Source organism: Acipenser ruthenus, chromosome 46, assembly GCF_902713425.1.
Source record: "Acipenser ruthenus chromosome 46, fAciRut3.2 maternal haplotype, whole genome shotgun sequence".
Lineage (NCBI taxonomy): Eukaryota > Metazoa > Chordata > Actinopteri > Acipenseriformes > Acipenseridae > Acipenser > Acipenser ruthenus.
This window is the reverse complement of record NC_081234.1, coordinates 2,544,185-2,566,573: the sequence shown is the minus strand read 5'-3', so window position 1 is coordinate 2,566,573 and position 22,389 is coordinate 2,544,185. Positions and strand designations below refer to the sequence as shown.

At 39.5% G+C, this 22,389-nt stretch overlaps 1 protein-coding gene across 2 annotated transcripts in view; it reads right to left on the bottom strand.

Annotated features, from left to right (window-relative positions):
• The window catches only part of LOC117971406 (putative tRNA (cytidine(32)/guanosine(34)-2'-O)-methyltransferase), a 42,946-nt gene that overhangs the window by 4,135 nt on the left and 16,422 nt on the right, over positions 1-22,389 (bottom strand). For both annotated transcript variants that reach the window (XM_059013614.1, XM_059013615.1), the window contains exons 7-10: positions 21,486-21,539; positions 21,121-21,223; positions 19,552-19,635; positions 2,895-2,998 (exon numbers count right to left, since the gene is read on the bottom strand). In XM_059013614.1, the coding sequence (XP_058869597.1) occupies positions 2,895-2,998; positions 19,552-19,635; positions 21,121-21,223; positions 21,486-21,539 (345 nt within the window). The remainder of the gene's footprint in view (positions 1-2,894; positions 2,999-19,551; positions 19,636-21,120; positions 21,224-21,485; positions 21,540-22,389) is intronic.

The following is a 22,389-nucleotide window of genomic DNA, read 5'->3' as shown; positions in this document are numbered from 1 at the left end:
GCGTCTCGCGGATCCATGACTAACATTGTAGTCACGCCCCGAAATGGAAGAGGACCGTGTTTGAATTGCAGAGAATAACCGGTCTGTACAGTATTGAGCACCCAGGTGTCCGAGGTGCATTGACACCAGTACTCCTGGTAACTCCCTTAAAAGGGGCCCTGAGCAAATTGCTAGGGCTGATGCTTTGCCTGAGGCTTTTGCCTTTGCGCTTAATGGCAGAACTTATCGCAGCCGCGGGTCGGTCGTGGAAACCCCCTCTGGCTTTAGCAGGAGTCGGCTTTGCTGGGTCTCCGAGGCTGCTGGAACCTGGTCTCCAGTTTGGTGCCGGTCTATGTTCTGGAGGCGGCCTCTTTGGAAGCAGGTGCACCAGCTCCTTCATAGACTCCCGGGCCCAATTAGAGCGCTGCAGCATGTCATCAAAAGTGTGTCCTGGAGTAATGGGAGCATCCATCAATGGTGCTTTGTTACCATCCGCTATGCGTGCCTGAGACAGCTAGAGCTGCTGTGGTGTGCGTCTGTGACTCTGTGAAAGAGACTTCAACAAACAGCTCTGGTAAGCCACCAAGATGCTGTTATAATTACCCAGCTGAGTAAGGCAGGTAGCATCTTTACTTAAAAGCGCTAGCTTTGGGGCTTGCACCAATGATGCGACAGCGGCATCTACTGGTGGAAAATCAGCCAAGCCAAGTTTTTCTGCCTCATGCAGGCTGTACAGCGTTCCGAAAGAACGTGAAGCAGCAGGTGCTGTAGCCGGGTGACCCCAGGATGAATGCACCTCAAAAACGGAGTGTTTCCGTTTGTCATCTACAGGCCATGAAACATTCAAAACATCATGGCCCTTTTAATCAGTGGCAAAAGCTCAGCTGATAATGACACATGCGCTACTGGTTTTGTGCCATCTGAGTCACCCTCCTCAGAAGCAGCGATAGACAGCAGATCCTCTTGCTGCCACTCTGCATGTACTCCTCAAGTGTGACTGTAATGGTGCAGAGGGAGCAGGTTGCAGTGTGGTCACGCAACAGCTCTGCTAACATGTTTCCCTGTTGGGAGACTGCCTCCCAGAGCTTATCCAGCTGCTCAGAGCTCTCCGATCTACGAGACCGGTGGCTCTTTCTCTTCCTTTTCTTAGGAGGGGAAGGTGAAAGAGAAAGGAAGGGGAAAGTGAAGCCGGTCTCCTACGTGATGGTCTCCTATCTTCCCTAGGCACAGAGCTATGAGAGGATACAGCTCTCTCCTTCTGAGCTAAGGAAGGGGAGCCTCGTCTAGGTCACAAAAATGAAAACCTGGCATAATGTAGCTGCAGAAGTACGTAAATAAATTTACTGATTTTTCATATGCAAACAACACACAAAATATGTCCAAACAGACAATGAGCGCGTTCAGTACCGATCAGAATAAACCTATAAATTCAGCCAGTAAGGCAAAGTCCCAAACAAAGTGAAAACACAGAAGAAACAAAACCTCTGCTTCAAAACAAAGTAGCAAATCAAATAAAATAAAAAAATAAATCCAGCTTAAAAGGAAAAATAAATTGAAACGATCTCACCAATCCTGGGCACCCGCTTGCTTGTAGATCCTTGATTTACGAGTGAGAAAGGCGAGTGAGAAAGTCCAGCGAGTCCAAACGATATCCGGGACTTTTGGCAGCAGTGACCATTTATTCAATCGCACCCAAACATTAGCATTCTTTCGAGTACACTGAGCTTGGTAGTAAAATGCTAAACAACAGCTTGGTGCTGGTGATAAACTTCCTGACTTTAGCAAAACAGAACAAAAAAATAGTAAGTTTTACTAATTTCGAGTTCAGTCTCCCTCTCTGTTACGCTCACAGCATAACAAATGCTAATAAAGACCATAGATTGCCTCGGTGTGTAGCCCATCAAAGAGCCTGCAAAAAGTAATGCGCTCCCCCTTCTGGTGCAACTTAGCAACTATTTATAGGAAGCAACAAACAAAAATCTCCAATTTAAGAGACGCGTAATAATTCATTGAATTACTGAACAGACGAATAGGAAAATAGGAAAAGGAAACCTGGCCAGGTTTTAGTGCTGTCCAATTAAGCAACAACATATGGTGTGCTTATTGCACCATATAGAAATATTTAATTGAATATATGTGGCAGGTGCCACAATGGTACCATGTAAGGTACGGTACACGGTACAGTATGGTGCATGGTATTAGAACGGTGCACACGGTATGGTACGGCACAGAGCACAGTCCACTACCGTTACAGTAACCTTGTTCACTAAGAACGGTAGTAGATCAGTGACCTACAGTTACCAAAGAAGCAATATGCGGGGATGCCCACCCGTATAACTTCTTGCTTAACACAACACCATGCGACCAGGCCTTTAAAGGACGAAGTCTAGAGGCGCACTAGAGACACTCATTTGCTCTTGTTAGGAACAGTCAATGTTTCTAGATGCCTGTCACAGACCTTTTGCTGCCAGTCAAATGGGGCAGCTTCAGTCTCTGCCCGTCAACTGACTTTTGAAACCGTCTCTGGTAGGTAATTACCAGTTAACGGAAACGCTGAGCTAGAATTAAAAGATCAAGCTTACAAATGGAAGAAACAATTTCTAAATGTACCTTTGGTTTAATTCCATCAGTACATCTTCACACTGGGAAACAGACCCTTTTGTGTCAACTTGGCTGCGGGAAAGTGTACCCATGTTAATATACCAGGATGGGCAGTTTAAGTTGGTTCATTGTCCATGTGCATTGGGTGAGCTGGGTTTAGTAAAGTGTACTCTCTGCTTCACTCCTATGCTTTTCATTGCCAATGCATCTGTCTATAAGATGAACCAATCAATTGTGGACATCAAGCTCCAAGTCATCTGTACGCCGAGGCACAGAATGTAAGAGCACATAGAGTGTTAGTTGTGCAGAATTACCTGAAGGGGGTAGGTCCTGTCAGAATCATAGGCACTCAGGTCTCCACAGGCCAGGAAGGGGACGATCACTCGGTTTGGACCCTCCAGCTGATTGAAGTCGACGTCTGAGAATACAGAAACAAAACTCCATTCAGACACCAGAAGAATTCAGTCTTAACACATTGCCAAACTAGCTGGTTTCCAGCAACAGTACTGTTACACAATGCACACCCTGTGTCACCATTGAAGTAAATGCTTTAGGGAAACCCATTTTTTATAGAATCAGAAATACAAACAGAATAAAGACTGCATTGTTTTAATTCAGCCAATAATAATAATAATAATAAAAATAATAATAATAATAATAATAATAATAAACACAACAACAACAACAACATTAGCTATGATTGCCAACACTGCATGCGAGAGGAGCCTGGCAGCATTTCCAACATGCATTAAACTGACATCAAGCACTGGCGAGTCCTGCAATCCTCGATTACACTGAAGCGTTGGCGAGTCCTGCAATCCTCGTTTACACTGAAGCGTTGGCGAGTCCTGCAATCCTCGATTTAACTGAAGCATTGGCGAGTCCTGCAATCCTCGATTTAACTGAAGCATTGGCGAGTCCTGCAATCCTCGATTTAACTGAAGCATTGGCGAGTCCTGCAATCCTCGATTTAACTGAAGCATTGGCGAGTCCTGCAATCCTCGATTTAACTGAAGCATTGGCGAGTCCTGCAATCCTCGATTTAACTGAAGCATTGGCGAGTCCTGCAATCCTCGATTTAACTGAAGCACTGGCGAGTCCTGCAGTCCTCGATTTAACTGAAGCACTGGCAAGTCCTGCAGTCCTCGATTTAACTGAAGCATTGGCGAGTCCTGCAATCCTCGATTTAACTGAAGCATTGGCGAGTCCTGCAATCCTCGATTTAACTGAAGCATTGGCGAGTCCTGCAATCCTCGATTTAACTGAAGCGTTGACGAGTCCTGCAATCCTCGATTTAACTGAAGCACTGGCAAGTCCTGCAATCCTCGATTTAACTGAAGCATTGGCGAGTCCTGCAATCCTCGATTTAACTGAAGCATTGGCAAGTCCTGCAATCCTCTACACTGAAGCATTGGCGAGTCCTGCAATCCTCGATTACACTGAAGCATTGGCGAGTCCTGTGATTCTCGTTTTCACTTTATAAACTGGAAATGGGAGTTTTTGTGAACATAGCATCTGGTAGCATAACCCAAGGGGAATGTCATAAAATATCAAATGGTTTAAATCATGAAGTAAAATTGAAAGGTTAAAAAACTATTTGGCTGTGAATTTATTAATTTCTACTGGACACCATCTCTGTTGGAACTTTATTGAGAATCTTTTACATGTATGTTTAGCAATAACATGATTCTGCTATTTACATATCCAAATGGAGAACACAAAACATGCTTTTAATATTGAAATATCACAATTACAGATCTTTAGTAATAATTTAGGGACTTTCTAAAAAAAAAAACAAGCATATCCTCACCGATATCAATCTTGAATAACAACACAATGTAATATTAAACCGAAAATGATCCTTTTAGCCAAAAAATAAATAAAACATAGTAGTGTGAACGGTAATGACGCACAATAACCCTAATTCAAAGATTATTGTTTTTTTTGTTTTTTTAACAGAGTTGTGAAGCTGATACTACTACCATGTAGCCATGTACCCTTACCAGAGCTAGAAGTTAACTTTAAGGCCGTAGTGAGGATTTGCTATCTGCATGGAAAGTAGGTAGCAAAATGGTCTTATTCAATAGCGGTTTAATCGACTAATAATTAAAAAAAATATAAACTATCACATAGTAGGCCTATATTTAAACCAGAAAGTATTTATTGAAACTACCTTGTGCTCAACTAAGTAATGGAACTAATGCAAGTCCTTGTCAAAATGTATTTAGTTTTATCCTTAAATTCTACAAGCATGCAACCATATCTGTTATCTAAGCATCTGACATGCCATCAGTATGTATTTTTCTTATTTGAAATATGAACGACAATTCAACTTAGAAGAAAACATTTTCTTATAAAAAGCTGCGTTTTCGTTCTGTAGAAAATATTTTTTACACATTCAAACAATATTATTTCATGTCTAACATTAGTTGAAATCAGACCTCAGACAATTAGACATTTGCCTCAGCATTTCATTAAAATAAATAAATAAAAATAAATATAAACGATTCAGTCGGTCTAGTGATTAAATAAAGTTATTTGACTGACAAACTATTATTGAGAGCTGGAGTAGATACCCAGAGGATGAACACTGCTGTGTTACTTTCCATTAGCCTTTCATTTGTTACAACAGGGCACACTCAAGTCTTTCTTTACCATCAGCCCGGGTGAATGCCAAAATGACATAAAATTCAAAGCTAATTCAGCATCTGCCCGCTGCAGCTGGGCACTTCGCCAACTGCCCGGGCATTACAGCAACTGTCCGATTTATATATAAGCAACTGTCTCTGTCGATTCATGCCAACCAGCCAGGAATGGCCAAACAAACCTTATTTCCTTATGGTTCAGGACTCTTGCTCGCACACGTTGTGATTTTTCTCAATGATCCACGCTACTCAGAAGTCCAAAAATCCTTTCATTTTTATTGAACAAACATTTTAAAGTATATATATATAAAAACTACTGCAGCCACGTCCACTACGTGTTTCGACTACAAGAGTCTCTTCTTCAGGTGGTGAATACTATTGTTAATTGGAACACAATCTCTATTTATACATCTTTTTTGTTTCATTTTTTTAAGAGGACCCATACCATAATTATTGCATTATTACTTCTAAACATGATTCAAGAGAGATACTCTTACTGTCTTTTTCATTCTTAAACACTCAAGTGTCTCAAACAGTAATTTAGAAGCTTACAAGTGACGAACATTCAGACAGTCTAACTGTGTATAGATGAAATTCAGAAATACATAATAAATCCCCAATGTAGTAATAGATGGTAACTTACAGACAACACAGATACATCTCATACATACCCAGTAGCCAAACATATTTGGAATTCGCTTTTGATCTGATTACCATTAATTACAACTCACGATTTGCCTAATAAATTACATTATTATAAATGATCATTAATTCTCATGCATAAACTTTTTATAATCACTTCGACAAGAATACAATTAAATAACGCTTACATGTAATATGCTTCATATATCTTCACTGATGTATTTACCTCATAGATGTCAATTACAGGATGGACCAAGATCCAGATTTTCATGAAGACCATGCGGTTCCATTGTATTCAATGTGCTTAACAATAGTTTAACTACATTTCCTCCGCCCTCAGGTAATAATAATAATAATAATAATAATAATAATAATAATAATAATAATAATAATAATAAACCTTTATATATCGCAATCCGTGTACAATACAATTCAAAGCGCTTTACTTACAGAAAAAAAAAATACAATAATCGAGATTTGAAGATTGCAAATGAAGGTGAATCTCTGATAAAAGGGGGTAAGGAGTTCTAGAGTGTGGGGGCATTAAAACAGAAAGCATCCTCTCCCATCCTTTTACCATTCACCCTCGGAATACATAAAAGGACAGCATTTGCAGATCTCAGAGTGTGTTCAGGCTGATAAGGAATTAGCATATTATTTAGATATTGTGGAGATAGTCCATTCAGTGCTTTAAAAACTAGTAATAGAATTTTAAAATCAATTCTGTAATGCACAGGAAGCCAATGCAATGATGCCAACACAGGTGTAATGTGAGCCCTTTTTTTGTTTTAGTTAGCATTTAGCAGCAGCATTTTGCACTAGCTGTAGACGTGATATAGCATGTCTTGTAAGTCCAGAGAATAAAGCATTACAGTAATCTAACCTAGAAAAAATAAAAGCATGTACTAATTTCTTTGCATCATCCAAAGACAAGAATGATCTAACTTTCGCAATGTTTCTTAAATGATAGAAGGACACTAGTAATGTATTTTATATGTGGTTCGAAGGAAAGTGCAGAATCAAAAATAACCCCCAGGTTTTTCACTTCAGATTTTACATTTGATTTTAGCATACCTAGATCAATATTTGTCGAGTCCATGTGTTGATTAAAGCCTAAAAGTAAGACTTCTGTCTTATCGGAATTTAACTGTAAGAAATTCTGAGACATCCAGCTTCTAATAATCGGCTAGACATTTGAAAAGAACATTGATAGCTGTTGTGTCACCTGGTTTAACAGATATATAAATCTGTGTGTCATCTGCATAGCTGTGGAAATTCACCCCATGTTTACGAATAACCTCCCTGAGAGGCAGCATGTATAAAGAAAATAACATGGGATCAAGAATGGAGCCCTGCGGAACACCACATGTAATATTAGCTAGTCCAGATGTAGATTCTCCTAAGGCAACAAAATACTGATTGAAATTTTTCGAAGATGTTATTATTTCCAAGGAAACTATTAATTTGTTTAAAAACGACTTTTTCAAGTAACGTTGCTAAAAAAGAATGGTTTGAAGTGGGTCTAAAATTACTTAGAACTGAACTATCCAGATTAAATTTCTTAAGTAAATGTTTCACTAAGGCTGTTTTTAAAGAAGAAGGAAACCTTCCTGACGAAAAAGAGCCATTAACTATTTCAAGAACATCATTGGACAGCTTACTAAACACCTCCTTCAAGAGACTGGTTGGTAAAAGACACGTAGAAGATTTAATGTGCATAACTATTTTATTTAAGTCTTTTAAGTTAATCAGAGAAAAATAATGTAATTCTGTTTCGATTGTTTTTGGTGGCACACAGAGCTCATTTACGCTCTGCTTTGCGACAATATCTTTTTATTTGATGTATATCATTATTCATCCACGGTGTCCTACATTTTAATTTTTACTGGAGCCACAGTATCAAGAGCAGTTTTTAGTTGATGGTTGTATCTGTCAACTAACTCATCAGCTGATAGAGAACTTGTTGAGAGGGGTGGACATAGACTAACTACTTCAGAAAACTTTTGAACAACTGCAGGATTTATAATGCGCCTTTTAACAGAACTTACTACAGTCTTTTTACATTGAGGAAATATAGCCTCAAATTAAATTAAGAAATGATCTGATTATGCAGGGTCGATAGTTGGGGACATGATCATTTCTAGTCCTCGAGATATAACTAAATCTAAAGTATGACCGTGGTTATGTATAGGCCCTGTTACATGCTGAGTAAACTCAAAATAATCAAATAGACTTAAAAAGTCCATAGCTGATCGAATCAGATAGAATATCGGTATGCAAATTAAAATCTCCAAGTATAAGAATCCTATCATATTTAGTGGAAATTATAGACAGGAATTCTGAAAATTCTGGTAAGAAAGATTGTCTTGGTTTAGGTGGGCGATAGATATTTACCATAAGTACAGGGAGTCGACTATCAAGTATGAAGGATAAAGATTCAAAGGATAAAAATTCCCCAAAACTATTCTGTTTACAATTGTAGATATCAAGGAAAATGCTAGCTAGTCCACCTCCCCGCCCTCCAGCACGTGCTTGCTGGATAAAAGTACAGCTGGAGGGTGAGGCTGCAATTAAAGATGTATCATCCACACCATGCCAGGTCTCAGTCAGAAATAAAAATCCAAGTTTATAGCGAGTGATTAGATAGGGACCGCACATTAAGTAGAGCTACATGTATTTTATTGCACTGAGATAAAGGAGTAGCTGTATTTAAAGAAACTTTAATAAGATTATTGGAAATCAGCCCGAGTGCAGATAGATCTACCAGAATAATCCCTACAACTTGCAATAAGGGTTTCAATTTTATTATTACCCTCATCAACAGCTACCTCACTATGATCAGGTTACTGAAATGAAGGGTTTTGTGTAATACCCTTCAGTGTACTCCCTGCTTGTGTTTTAATATTAATTACATTTTCAGTACATGCACCCGGGTAAAAGATAAAACATTTCTATGACGGGGGACGGTTACTATTTTTATAGAATACACTGATTGTTTAATCTGCTTAGGTAACTGAGACCCAAACAGTGGTCCACTAAGTCACAGATTGTTACAGTGATGTCCTATGTTTTCTGTTAATCTTAGTAGCCCTTTCCAACCCCGGCCTCTCCCAAAAACTATCCCAGTTATCGATAAAACCAAGTTTCTCAGATGTACACCATTTGGATAACCAACTATTGAGGGAAAATAGTCGACTAAATGCTTCACATCCTCTGTTAATAACAGGTAAAGGTCCAGAGAAAATTACATTCTGACATAATGACTTAGCCTTTTGATACAATGAAATGTATTTTTTCTTTAGAATCTCGGAGTCTCTGAATCTTATATCATTTGTTCCAGCATGAATGATTAGTGTGGAAATCTGATTGTGATTTTCAGCTATCTTATTCAGGTTGGCCTCAATATCAGAGACCATTGCTCCTGGTAAGCAACATACTGCCACCTCCTGAGAATTTCTAAGGGTTAGGTTGACATTTCTAATAATAGAATCTCCCACTATGAGCAGGTACTACTACTCTTTCCATGTTTCATTGTTTGGTAGTGTCTGGCAATTGCTTAATCCAAATTATTGTTACGAATGGCTGCCTTATGTTCTGCTATTCTAATTTGGGAGGCTGTGTGGTCCAGTGGTAAAGAAATGGGCTTGTAACCAGGAGGTCCCCAGTTCAAATCCCACCTCAGCCACTAACTCATTGTGTGACCTTGAACAAGTCACTTAACCTCCTTGTGCTCCGTCTTTTGGGTGAGACGTAATTGTAAGTGACTCTGCAGCTGATGCATAGTTCACACACCCTAGTCTCTGTAAGTTGCCTTGGATAAAGGCGTCCGCTAAATAAACAAATAATTTATAAGTTTTGTTTTGTTTTTTCCAATATGCTAAGCCACATGGGCATTTCAACATGTATATAACATGAGTGGTATTGCAATTAATAAAACCTTGAATTGTACATTTTTTACCTGTATGTGGATGGTTAAATACTTTGTAATTTGAGTATTGGAAGAATGTACGCATTTACCACACAGGTAGTTTCAATGTATTGTTGTCGTTAGCCAATTACCACTAGGTGGTGATTTGTACATGGAGGACACTACTGCCAGATGCCCTTGAGGGTAACCAAGTTTTCAGACTGTTTCTAATTGATTTCCACATCTGTATAAGTTGGCAAAGCGTTGCCTTACACTTCCAACCAATTCAGTGGATGCAGGACGTGCAGTCTCAATGTGGGCAAGTCCACACCAGACAGAGAATGTCGGCAGCAACTGCTGGGGATGTTGCACGTTTGCCTTTAACAAATGACAGCACTGTTTTAGTAAGGAAGCAAGTACCACCACTTTTAGTCTTTTATAGTACTCAAATATTATCTGGTTAGGTTTATTTAATGTTTAAACAGGTCCCCGAAAATGTCCACGAAATCCTAATTTATTCCATAACATACCTGCTAAAAATACGTAAATTTACCACGATTTAAGCAGACCCCTAGTTATAAGCAGTTTTTGACATTGTACCCTCTGGATCGAAAACGTTAGGTTACTTACCGTAACCCTGGTTCCCTGAAAGAGAAGATGACCACCAAGACATTACATATGGGATATGCCTGCCCATTGGGTAGGTATTGCTGAGCTCTCTATACCAGAGCTGTCGATAGGTCCCTTCCTGGGATGATGCACTCGGTCACGCCCACCGAGGGGATAAAACTATCATCCAAAGGAAGCCATTTCTCTTTTTCCGTCGAACCCGTGAGGGCGACCGATGCGACCTCGCGGTTGGTGGTCGTCTTCTCTTTCAGGGAACCTGGGTTACAGTAAGTAACCTAACGTTCCCTTTCAATTCGAAGACTACCACCAAGACATTACGTATGGATAATGTATACCAGAGCTGTCGCGAGAGAGAAGGAACGGCAGCATATGAGGGACGCACTAGCACTGTCTAACCCAGAGGTTAGCAGTGTGAACTTACACCCTCAAGGACCCCTGTGCCTACAGAAGGCAAGGCAGGGTCTACCACAGTAAGACGGTAAAACCTGGAGAAGGAATGCGGCGTAGCCCAGCTAGCCGCAGTACAAATAACAGACATCGAGGCACCTCTGAAGAGGGCCCAAGATGTAGCCAACCCTCTAGTGGAGTGTGCGGCTACCCTATCAGGTGGGGGCAAGCCAGCACCATTATATGCAGGCGAGACTGTATCCACAATCTAATGTGATAGACACTGCTTAGAGATGGGCTGTCCTTGGGTCCGTGTCCCGTGACAGATGAAGAGCTGATCAGATTGACACAGCAGAGCTGGGTCCCGATGGAGGAATCGCGCTTGTATTATTTTTTATTTCTAAACTGCAAGGCGGTGAAATAAAACCACACATACACGCACACAACAGGAAAGCTGTGAGGGTAACAAAAGACACCACGGCAACGCAGGTGAACTGGAATTTTTAAGCACACCGAGAGGGTGGGCTGAGGCAGTCCAGCAGAGTCAACTCCACAGCGGGGCGCGACAGAGCTGGGGTCCGGTGGTGGATCACGCGTCTCTTTTTTTTTTTTTTTTTTTTTTTAACTGCAAAGTAGAGGAAAACGTAAAACAGCGAGCGCTGTAAGGTTTTACAGCGAGGCATGTAGGCTGTTAAACAGAAAAAGAGTAAACACAGCGCAGTAACTGGACAGGGGTGTCTAGCCTGGACTACGTGCAGTCACACAACCGGGGAAGCGCATAACCTACAGCGGAGTGGAGCACCGTCTACAGAGGGAGAGGGCAACGAGGCACCTCGTGCACAGAGCATCCGAGGGCGCTATGCACACCGAGCTACTAGACACCTGCCTACCGAGCACCGTGCGCACACAGTAGTGTAGCACTACGTGCACCTTGCGCTCTTGCAGTAGCTCTGTAGCAGCGGGCACCAACGTGTGCACCGTGTACCGTGTAGCACCGTGAGCTCTTGCGCTACTTTTGTGGCAGTAACCAAGCACCGTGTGCACCATGCACATGCGTCCCGAGCGCCGTGCGCACCGCGCAGCACTGAGCGTTCCCACACTAGCGTTGTACCAAGCACAGAGTGAACTGTGCGTCTCGTGCACTGCCGCTGAGGCGCTGGGCGCCGTATGCACTGGGCACTTGTGCACTGAAATACCTAAGTATCAAGGGCTATGCGTGCGCCGGGGTAGGGCCGCTACGCAAACATACCTACCCTAACCGCGCGGTCACACACACCTGGTTATAGCGTAGAGTGCCCGATGGGGACACAAGAGCTGAAGCCGCAGTGGGAGAGTTGAAGGAGACAGCAAAAACACGTTAGAAAGATAGTACAGGGGAGATCACACTGTTTGTTTACAAGGCCCAACTCACCGAGGTGGGCAGGCCTATGCAGCCGGCGAGGTCTGCTCGACAGTGGGGATGCAGCAAGGCCTAGACCTGTGGAAGAGAGCACAGCTGGAAGAGTCACTCAACAGTGGGGATACGGCAAGGCCTAGCCCCATGGAGGAACTGAGTACTCTCAGGAAGAAATAGACAACCACTTGCGGGTGACTGCACAGGCAGTCGCTCACACACGACACAGATAACAAAGAGCGGCCTACCACGCAAGTGAGGAGGCCGCTAAAAGACAGAAAGGCAAAAGGCTCAGTCTTTTCAACGTCTGGGAAAGTGGCGAGCCAGCTTTCAGCACAAATGCAAGGGAAATACAATCGACTTGATTCGACTCGAGAAGCTCTTTTCTATCAAAACGCTCAGCTACACATAAAGGTCTTACCTTACCAGCTTGAGAAGGAAAAAGAGAAATGGCTTCCTTTGGATGATAGTTTTATTCCCTTGGTGGGCGTGACCGAGGTTATGATCCCAAGAAGGGGCCTATCGGCAGCTCTGGTATAGAGAGCTCAGCAATACCTACCCAATGGGCAGGCATATCCCATACGTAATGTCTTGATGGTCGTCTTTGAATCGAAAGGGAACGGTTCTGCATGTCCAAAGCTTTAATTTCATAATCTGAGGTATCACTGCAAATACGTTTTAAGCGTAAAAATTGCCCATAAGGTATATTAGAAATCATATGTTTGGATGATCACTTTACATGCAGAATTGTATTTCTATCGGTTGCTTTTCTGAAAATAGAAGTATTTAGCGTGCCATTGCAATTAATCAAAACAAGTAGATCTAAAAAGTGTATTTCTGATACTTGTATTGTAAATATTGCAAATTCCATTGTAAATTTAAAATTAAAATTGTTTCTATTAATGCATTCGCTAAACAAAATTAAATCAGCTTCAGAACCAGTCCATATCATCAAAATGTCATCAACATATTGTTTCCAGAATAGCATGTTTTGCAAAGGAGGGTGAGAGGATCTGTCATTAATAAACAGACTTCCCCAATAGCCCATATGTAGATTTGCATAGCTGGGTGCAAATGACGACCCCATTGCTGTACCTTGAGTTAAATAATACTTATTGTTAAACAGGAAATAATTAGATCTAATACAAATGCAGTTAATTCCAACAGAACTTGTACAGGTAAATCATTGTTTTTGAAAGACAAAATGACAAAGACTCTAATCCTCTTTTGTGTGGTATATTACTATATAGACTTTCCACATCGAAAGTAACCAAAAAAGATTTAGCAGGAACAGTATATTGAGCTAGTAAATTGATAACATCTGTAGTATCAGAAAGGTGAGAAGGTAACTTATTTGCAATCTCTTTAGATTCTGGTATAGTAAGGAAACTTGTTAAATTTGTAGATGACACAAAAATAGGAGGAGTGGCAAACACTGTTGCAGCAGCAAAGGGCATTCAAAATGATCTAGATAGCATTCAGAACTGGGCAGACACATGGCAAATGACATTTAATAGAGAACAGTGTAAGGTACTGCACGCAGGTAATGAAAATGTGCATTATAAATATCATATGGGAGATACTGAAATTGAAGAAGGAATCTATGAAAAAGACCTAGGACTTTATGTTGACTCAGAAATGTCTTCATCTAGACAATGTGGGAAAGCTATAAAAAAGGCCAACAAGATGCTTGGATATATAGTGAAAAGTGTTGAATTTAAAATCAAGGGAAGTAATGTTAAAACTTTACAATGCATTAGTAAGACCTCATCTAGAACATTGTTTTCAGTTCCCAGTGTTGAAGCTGACACCCTGGGATCCTTCAAGAAGCTGCTTGATGAGATCCTGGGATCAATAAGCTGCTAACAACCAAACAAGCAAGATGGGCTGAATGGCCTCCTCTTGTTTGTAAACTTTCTTATGTTCTTATGTATACAACTTAATATTTATTTATGAACATCATATCATACATAACATTTTCAGAGCAGAAACACTGTATTTACATTGAAAATTTAACTTTTTTTTTTTTTTCAAAAAAAGCACATACATAAACATGAAAAAATGCAATAAAATAAACTTTACGCAATAAGCTTCTGTTATTAAGTGATTAAGTGATTAAACCCTCCAGATTCCAGACATTCTTTGAAGATGACTATAACAAGAGATAAAGACAAACTCATTGATTACCAGAGAAATGTGTTTAGAGAAAATCCCCTGCTGTGTTGGTCAGCCAGTCTTAAGAGGCTTATAAATTGAGGGAAAACTGTTCAAAGAAAGTCCCCTGCTGTGAAGATCGGCTAGGCTTGACTTTGTTAAACAAATTATCTAGTATCGAGCATCAAACAATGTTCTTCACACTTGTGTCAATGCATTCCTAGAGACGAGACATCAAGTCTGGAGCAATGAGTATTCAATTTGAAATTGTCAAAATGGTGTCCTACCACCCTCTGGTGGACGATGGAGATGGTTAAGTTTGGAATTAAGTTAATATTGTATTCAATGGTGAAATATGTTAACAGTTATAAAAACAGTATTATTGTGAACTCAAATGTACAAACCTAGAAAATACAGTGTATTAAAAGCCTTACTTAAATCGCTAAAAAATAAGTAATTTATCATTCAGGAAACTGATTAAAATTGAATTAATTCATTAGAATGATAATTATGGGACTTACAGGCCTATTCTCAAATGTTATAAAAAGGCTTGCAGCACAGAAAAAAAAAAAAAAAATTATATATATCTCAACAACTATCCAAGTACTCTATCCAACTCAAAAGACAATGCTACTCTTGGAAAAGCTACACAGAAACATCTAAGTGTGTACAGTTGGATTGTTTTGGAATTGAACTCTCAACATTCTAACTTCAAGGAACAACAAGAAATTATTTCTTGGAGATGACCTTAATGCAAAAGATCAATAAAAAGACTTTATTGCTACTAAATCCACAAATAAGTAAAAAGAAGAATATTAAGTTACTTAATACTAAGTGCTTTTTAAATCTATTGTAATTGGTGCTTCCTTGATACAAGTGTGGCTTTGTTGCATCATGGGACATGGAGTCCTGAAGAAAAAGCCATCTTGTTTTTGCTTCATAAATCCTTTAACTGAAGAGGACTACAAACTGAAGGGCAGGTTTATAAAGTGAAACACTTTTTAACCATGAGGAGAAAGCTGTATACAGTAATTCTTCATTGCAAGACTCTTTCAACTTTCTTCACATATAATAAGAACATAAGAAAGTTTCCAAACGAGAGGAGGCCATTTGGCCTATCTTGCTCGTATTGTTGTTAGTAGCTTATTGATCCCAGAATCTCATCAAGCAGCTTCTTGAAGGATCCCAGGGTGTCAGCTTCAACAACATTACTGGGGAGTTGGTTCCAGACCCTCACAATTCTCTGTGTAAAAAAGTGCCCCCTATTTTCTGTTCTGAATGCCCCTTTATCTAGTCTCCATTTGTGACCCCTGGTCCTTGTTTCTTTTTTCAGGTCAAAAAAGTCCCCTGGGTCGATATTGTCTATACATTTTAGGATTTTGAATGTTTGAATCAGATCACCGCATAGTCTTCTTTGTTCAAGACTGAATAGATTCAATTCTTTTAGCCTGTCTGCATACGACATGCCTTTTAAACCCGGGACAATTCTGGTTGCTCTTCTTTGCACTCTTTCTAGAGCAGCAATATCCTTTTTGTAACGAGGTGACCGGAGCTGAACACAATATTCTAGGTGAGGTCTTACTAATGCATTGTAAAGTTTTAACATTACTTCCCTTGATTTAAATTCAACACTTTTCACAATATATCCGAGCATCTTGTTGGCCTTTTTTATAGCTTCCCCACATTGTCTAGAGGAAGACATTTCTGAGTCAACATAAACTCCTAGGTCTTTTTCATAGTTCCCTTCTTCAATTTCAGTATCTCCCATATGATATTTATAATGCACATTTTTATTGCCTGCATGCAATACTTTACACTTTTCTCTATTAAATGTCATTTGCCATGTGTCTGCCCAGTTCTGAATGCTGTCTAGATCATTTTGAATGACCTTTGCTGCTGCAACAGTGTTTGCCACTCCTCCTATTTTTGTGTTGTCTGCAAATTTAATGAGTTTGCTTATTATACCAGAATCTAAATCATTAATGTAGATTAGGAATAGCAGAGGACCTACTACTGATCCCTGTGATACACCATGTTATAGTAATAAAATAACGACTTGGATCGCATTATTGAGGAGTTGGTGATAAAACGAGTGATCAAGAGATGATTTAATCGGTATGTACTATTAAGAGTTATTTGAAAAATATAGCGAACGAGGGGTGGGGCGGTGCTGGAGATGCAGTACTGAGTGTCCTGTTGATATGCAGTGCCTTTTAAAACCTGTTTTACTGTGAAAAAAATACTTTTAAACAGCGTGTCTAAAATAAACTGCGCGTGTGAAAATAAATTGGACCTGACGCGCCTGTGACGCGCTGAATAAATGGACCACTTAGGGTTAAGATAAATACATTTAATAGTTGTCTTACCTGAGTTGTTGCCCTTGTTTTGAAGTGGTCTCTCTTCTGTTTTTTTGTTTTCTCCCCCCTTCCTTTCTAGTTTAAATGCTTCTGGACCTCCTCAAGGATCCTGTCTCTGAGTAGATTGGTTCCCTTTCTGTTCCAGTGCAGTCCGTCCCACCTATATAGATAGTCCTTGTTGTAGAATGTGCTCCAATGTTCAAGAAAGGTGAAGCCTTTGTACCACGATTTCAGCCATGCATTTTGATTTTGTATTTCCAGCTGTCCATATGGTTCTTTGCAGGGTGCCGGCAGTATCCCAGAAAATACCACAGTTTTGGTCTTGTCTTTTAATTTCCTTCCTAGCTCTCTGAATTTGTTTTGCAGTGATCTTGGACTGTCTCTTCCAATGTTGTTTGTACCGATGTGGACGACTACTACCGGGTCATCCCCTGTTCGTTCTAGGAGCCTGTCCACTTTCTCAGTGATGTGCTTGACAGAGGTTCCTGGAAGGCAGCACACTGCTGTTGTAAGGGGGTCCAAACTGCAAACTGAACTTGCTGTGTTTCTCAATATGGAGTCCCCAACAATCATGACCTCCCTTCTTTTTGCTGCCTGGTCAGTTTATAGGGTCTTGGATGTTGTTTCTTTCATTCTCTTGATGTTGGTTTTGGTCATCTAAATGTTGAAGTGGCTCAAATTTGTTGGATGTCTGGATTTCTGGTGGTTGTGTTTGACGAAGTTTCTTTTTTTCCCTGCTTCTGCCTATCTGAACCCAGCTGTTTCGACTCTCTTCCATCTCCCTGGTGGCTTTCAGTCTGCTAGGGGTGCAGACTTCCATGAATTGTGGGTGTGTCAGTTCCTCAAGCTCCTGTTGCTGTCTCATTTCCTCCAGCTCCATTTCTAACAGACTTACTCATTGAAGCAAGTCCTGGATCGTGCGGCACTTTACACACACTTGGTTGAGCTCTGTTGGGTTTTCTCGGATTTCCCACATCATGCAGTTTTCACAGATTACTGGCTTGAAGACCTTTTTTCTTTGTTTGTTTTTTTTTTTTGTTTAGCGTAGCTTCTGCAGCTGTCAGCCTGCTTTCAAACTGCTTCTAACTGCGTTGTACTTGTCCACGACTGTACTTCTCCCACGATGTCGCTTCCACACGCTGTCGCTGGGGAGTCTGCCTGCCTTTTGTTTGTTTGTGTTTGTGCTGCGTGCTCCGCTCCTCCCCCGTGTCCCAGAACGCTGCAGGATTTGAATCAGCTGCTCCGAGTTTCAGCTTATCAGAAAAATACACGCAGCTGCAAGGCTTTAAGCTGCAATGTTTTCTGATTAAAGCAACTCCAGATTTAAAGATGTAATTCCTCCTTTCTGCTTCTAACTGCGTTGTACTTGTCCACGACTGTACTTCTCCCACGATGTCGCTTCCACATGCTTATTATTATTATTATTATTATTATTATTATTATTATTATTATTAAATAAACATATTTTATTATTATTACTAATAGTATTCATTCACTGATATTCAAACGAAACAGTAGTACAACATAGATTTTTATTTTTATTTTTTTCTGCCCTGGCTGTCTTCGCCTGCCTTTTCACATGTTACCGCCTTGTTTCCGCCCCTTCAAAAAATGTCACAAATACCGGCTGGGGATTGGTCAACAGCTGTTTTCATATTGCTTTTGGCGGTCCCTCCTACTCCTGCAAAACTTCTCTCTGCCCATTTCGCGGATTGGAAATGGCTAGTTTTGGTTTCAGGATAAAGAAAATGCGATATGGAAACTAGCGATATTATCGCATAAACACTCTTTTGCAAGAGCGATCGGGGTTTGATTTGGTCTGGCCAATAATAATAATAATAATAATAATAATAATAATAATAATAATAATAATAGAGACCAATTTAAAGCAGTCTCAATGTATGCAAAGCTACATGGAGAAATATCTTGGGTCATATTGGCCTGAGGCATTATGTTTGTTACAAAATATTTTCTAACAACTACAGTTATTTTCTGTTTATAAGAAAATATGTTCCAGAAAGATCCTTAGCAGACAGGGGTAATATACAAAACTGGATGCTGTGTATTCCCTTTAAATTACTTGGTAAGTGAACTACAAATACTTAATAATTTAAATTAAATTAGGTCTTAATATAAACTTCAGTGCACGTTTTAGTTCATAGACAGTAAGAGTTTAAGATGTAATTTGTGTGTTAATAAAAGGTTTTTAAAACATACTTTTCATGTCTTCCTTGAGAAACTATGTAAAATAGGTAGTAAAAGAAAAAAATGATTTAAAAATCAATGATTTTTTTTTTGTTATGTTTTTTTGTTTTTAAATCAAGTGATGTAAAATCGACTTGATTTAAAGCAACCAACCCTGATGGGTTAAATCCACAAAACACTCACTTAGGTGAGGCTGTTAGCAATATAATATATTTAGGGCTTCTGATTTTCGGTTTTAACCGATAAAAAACCCAGATAGAAAAAAAATGAAAATCGGTGTACAGTCAACAAACACCGGAAAACACTGGAAATGGTTACTCAGTTCATATTGACTTCACCCTTTCCCATTTAAAAAACTAAAACCTACTACAAAAAGAAACAAAAACAAAACTACCCCTTCCCAGTGCAGTTGGGCAATGTCCCTCCTTCCTGACTTGTATCTATCATGGATTCATTCTGAATACTTTACACCCACCCCAACTACTGAGTGGCAGCAAATTAAAACATGGAGATGGAGGCTTGTTCGCAGGATTTAAAGCTGTATTACAGTTAGATAAGGAGGATTTAAAATGTACTCACTTAACAAGAGGTACAGTCTCCCACCTCACACTCATTTAAGACAAAAAACAGAACGCTGAATTGAGACAGTACCGTAGCAGTGATCCAGGAGCGGGTTAGACATGTTGGGGACATAGCCCTCAGGGGGAGTGTATCCTTGGCACACCACAAACGCCTCTGCAGAAAAGGGAGAACCGTGTAAAAAAAATTTGAAAATAATACAAGTGCACTCCACGTTGGATCCTGTTAGAATGGAGTTCCGTTTATAACGTATTGAGGAGGCACGTCCCTGCCAAACAACATGGGCTTTAATGGGGAATTACTCTGGTTAAAACAGACTCGCTTACAACGTATACACCGTTTAATACATACAGCTTTCCTGTTCCACAGGCAGGTCTTTTGTGTTTAATACGTACAGTTTAATACATACAGTACCTGTTTCACAGGTAGATATTTTGTGCAAATAAGGTACATCCGGGACAGTAAATGACAGTCACTGCTGTTTACTTTTATTCTTCTGTTTTTGTTGGCACAGCTGTTGTACGGTTTAAACGTATAACGTATACAATTTTAATTACATTTAAAAGCGAAAATATAAATTTGTAAAATGGTACTTCTTACATTGTACGGCCCACAGCGGCGTGTTTCATAAAAAATAATAAACTCCCGTTCTTTGGCAGTTATGCTTTCTTGTAATGTTGATATTTACCTTTATGTACTTATTTGGCAGGGACAATGACATTTTGTTGTACATTTATGACATGTCTACAGAGAGTAAATATTTAAAAGGTACTTATGTTTGCATTTACATACAGCATATCAAATTGTTTTTACAATGTACTTCGTTTATAAAGTACTGATTTCCATTGTCCCTTGGAGTCTGTTATAAGTGGAGTGCACCTGTATACTGTATAACAATTCTTATAAACAGTATTCCTGAAAAAAAAGTGACACACCATTTCCAATCAAGTTTAGAAACAGTTAGTTTGCAATTATTGTGATCAGGGAAACAAACCGTAATTATAAAACGGACTGTTAGAATGCTGCATGCTGATTGGTCAATCAGGGTTCCAAGCCGTGACAATATCCACGATATAGTAACAGTTGCAAACTACTAAAAAAAAAAAAAGGCGTCTGCTAATATAATAATAATAAAAAATAATGTCTACAAATGAACAGAAGCAAAACTAAGCAAGTAAATTATAAAAAGTTCAAGTCAGAAAAAAACACATTTAAGCAAGTTTTTTTTGTTATTTAAAAAGTTGTAATGCAAAACAACAAAAAGAGAAAATATTGTGAATACTAAAAGTTCATAGGAACTATTTTCTGTTGCGGAAGGTTATACTTCAGATTTGTTAATAAATATTCAGAAACTGTATCGATTTCTCTTTTCTGTGTTTGTAAAGTTGGTAAATCTGTTTTATATAAGCAATAAGTGACTTGAGGACATGGGTTATCGTGGATATTGTCACTGCTTGGTTGGTTGTTAAAAACGCACCAAGCAGTGACAATACCCACGATAACCCATGTCCTCTTGTGCCTTATTGCTTTAACAGAACATGCTCTTGATTTCTTTGGAATTAGGAAGTAAATCAAAAAGAGAATAAAAGTTGCAAAGCAAAGACTCTCGTGGGGTTCAAGTGGTCAGAGACCACAACTCACCGATGCTGGAGTTGCGGCTGCTGCGAGGCTTGGCGCATGTCACGCCAGAGAAAAAGATCTTCAGCTGGGAGTACAGGAGGGTGACGTCCTTTCCACGGAAAATCTCAACAGAAAATAAACAAAACTGACAATGATCAGGGGGACTGGCTGCATAGCAGTTTGATCCATTATGTTTATTATGTTTACCATCGTTTTTGGTAAAGTTTAGTAAAACCTGACAAAGCTCAAACTGCTTGTATTTCCATCCATGTCGTTCCCTTGAATCTAGAGTGTTGATTTCAAGTGACTGTATTGTAGTGACTGGTTGTTGCAGGACCACTACACTCCACATTATCATAAAAAATAAACTGGAGGTTTCTCCCTACCTTCGCCACAAAGGTTCCTCCTGGCTTCAGAACGTGAGTGGTGATATTCAGGGCCTGTTGGGAGACACAGCAGACAAAACATTAGGAACTACTACTTATCATAGAAGAAGAATAAAGAAAGATGATCACAATGCACATTCCATATCTTATTGGTCTAAAAGAGCAATACCTCCACTTTGGCAATTGCTGTTTACAAATTGGATGAGCAGAATACCATTGCTGGTTATAAATACGCTCTCCGATCTCCAGTGTCATCAGCTTCTTGAGCTGCTAATAAAAACACAGCACCTTTATGAGTGCTAAAGCAACGCAACAAGCACTAAAACACTGCACTCTCTATTAGGTGGGATATTATGATGTTAAGAAAACCATGTAGTCCAGTCAGTCTTGTTCAAGTTGCATAGCTTGTACAGGCTTTAAACAGTCAGATATATCAACATCTAGTGGTGGAAAACTAACAACACAGGTCTCCACACAGGTCTTCACACAGGTCTTCACACAGGTCTTCACACAGGTCTTCACACAGGTCTCCACACAGGTCTCCACACAGGTCTTCAGACATTATACCCACTCTTCAATAGGATTCATTTATATCATAAATGATGTTGTTAGTGCTTACTGAGTAACACAGTGCAAACAGTGTATGATTTTGTTTTAATGAATGCCCTGACAATGAACATGGTACCGGCTGGAGTGTATGATGAAAACATGGAGAAAGGAAGGCAATTACAGCATAAGGGTACACATTTTAAATATGGTATGCACCAGTAATTGCTTTCCCTCTGAAAGACTGAGTTTAATATTTGTTTAAAGGCGGGTGTGATGATAAGCAATTGAATGTAATATTATGCATATTAAGAGTATGTCTAATGGAAGTATATTAAATGTTTTTTTTTATGTTTTT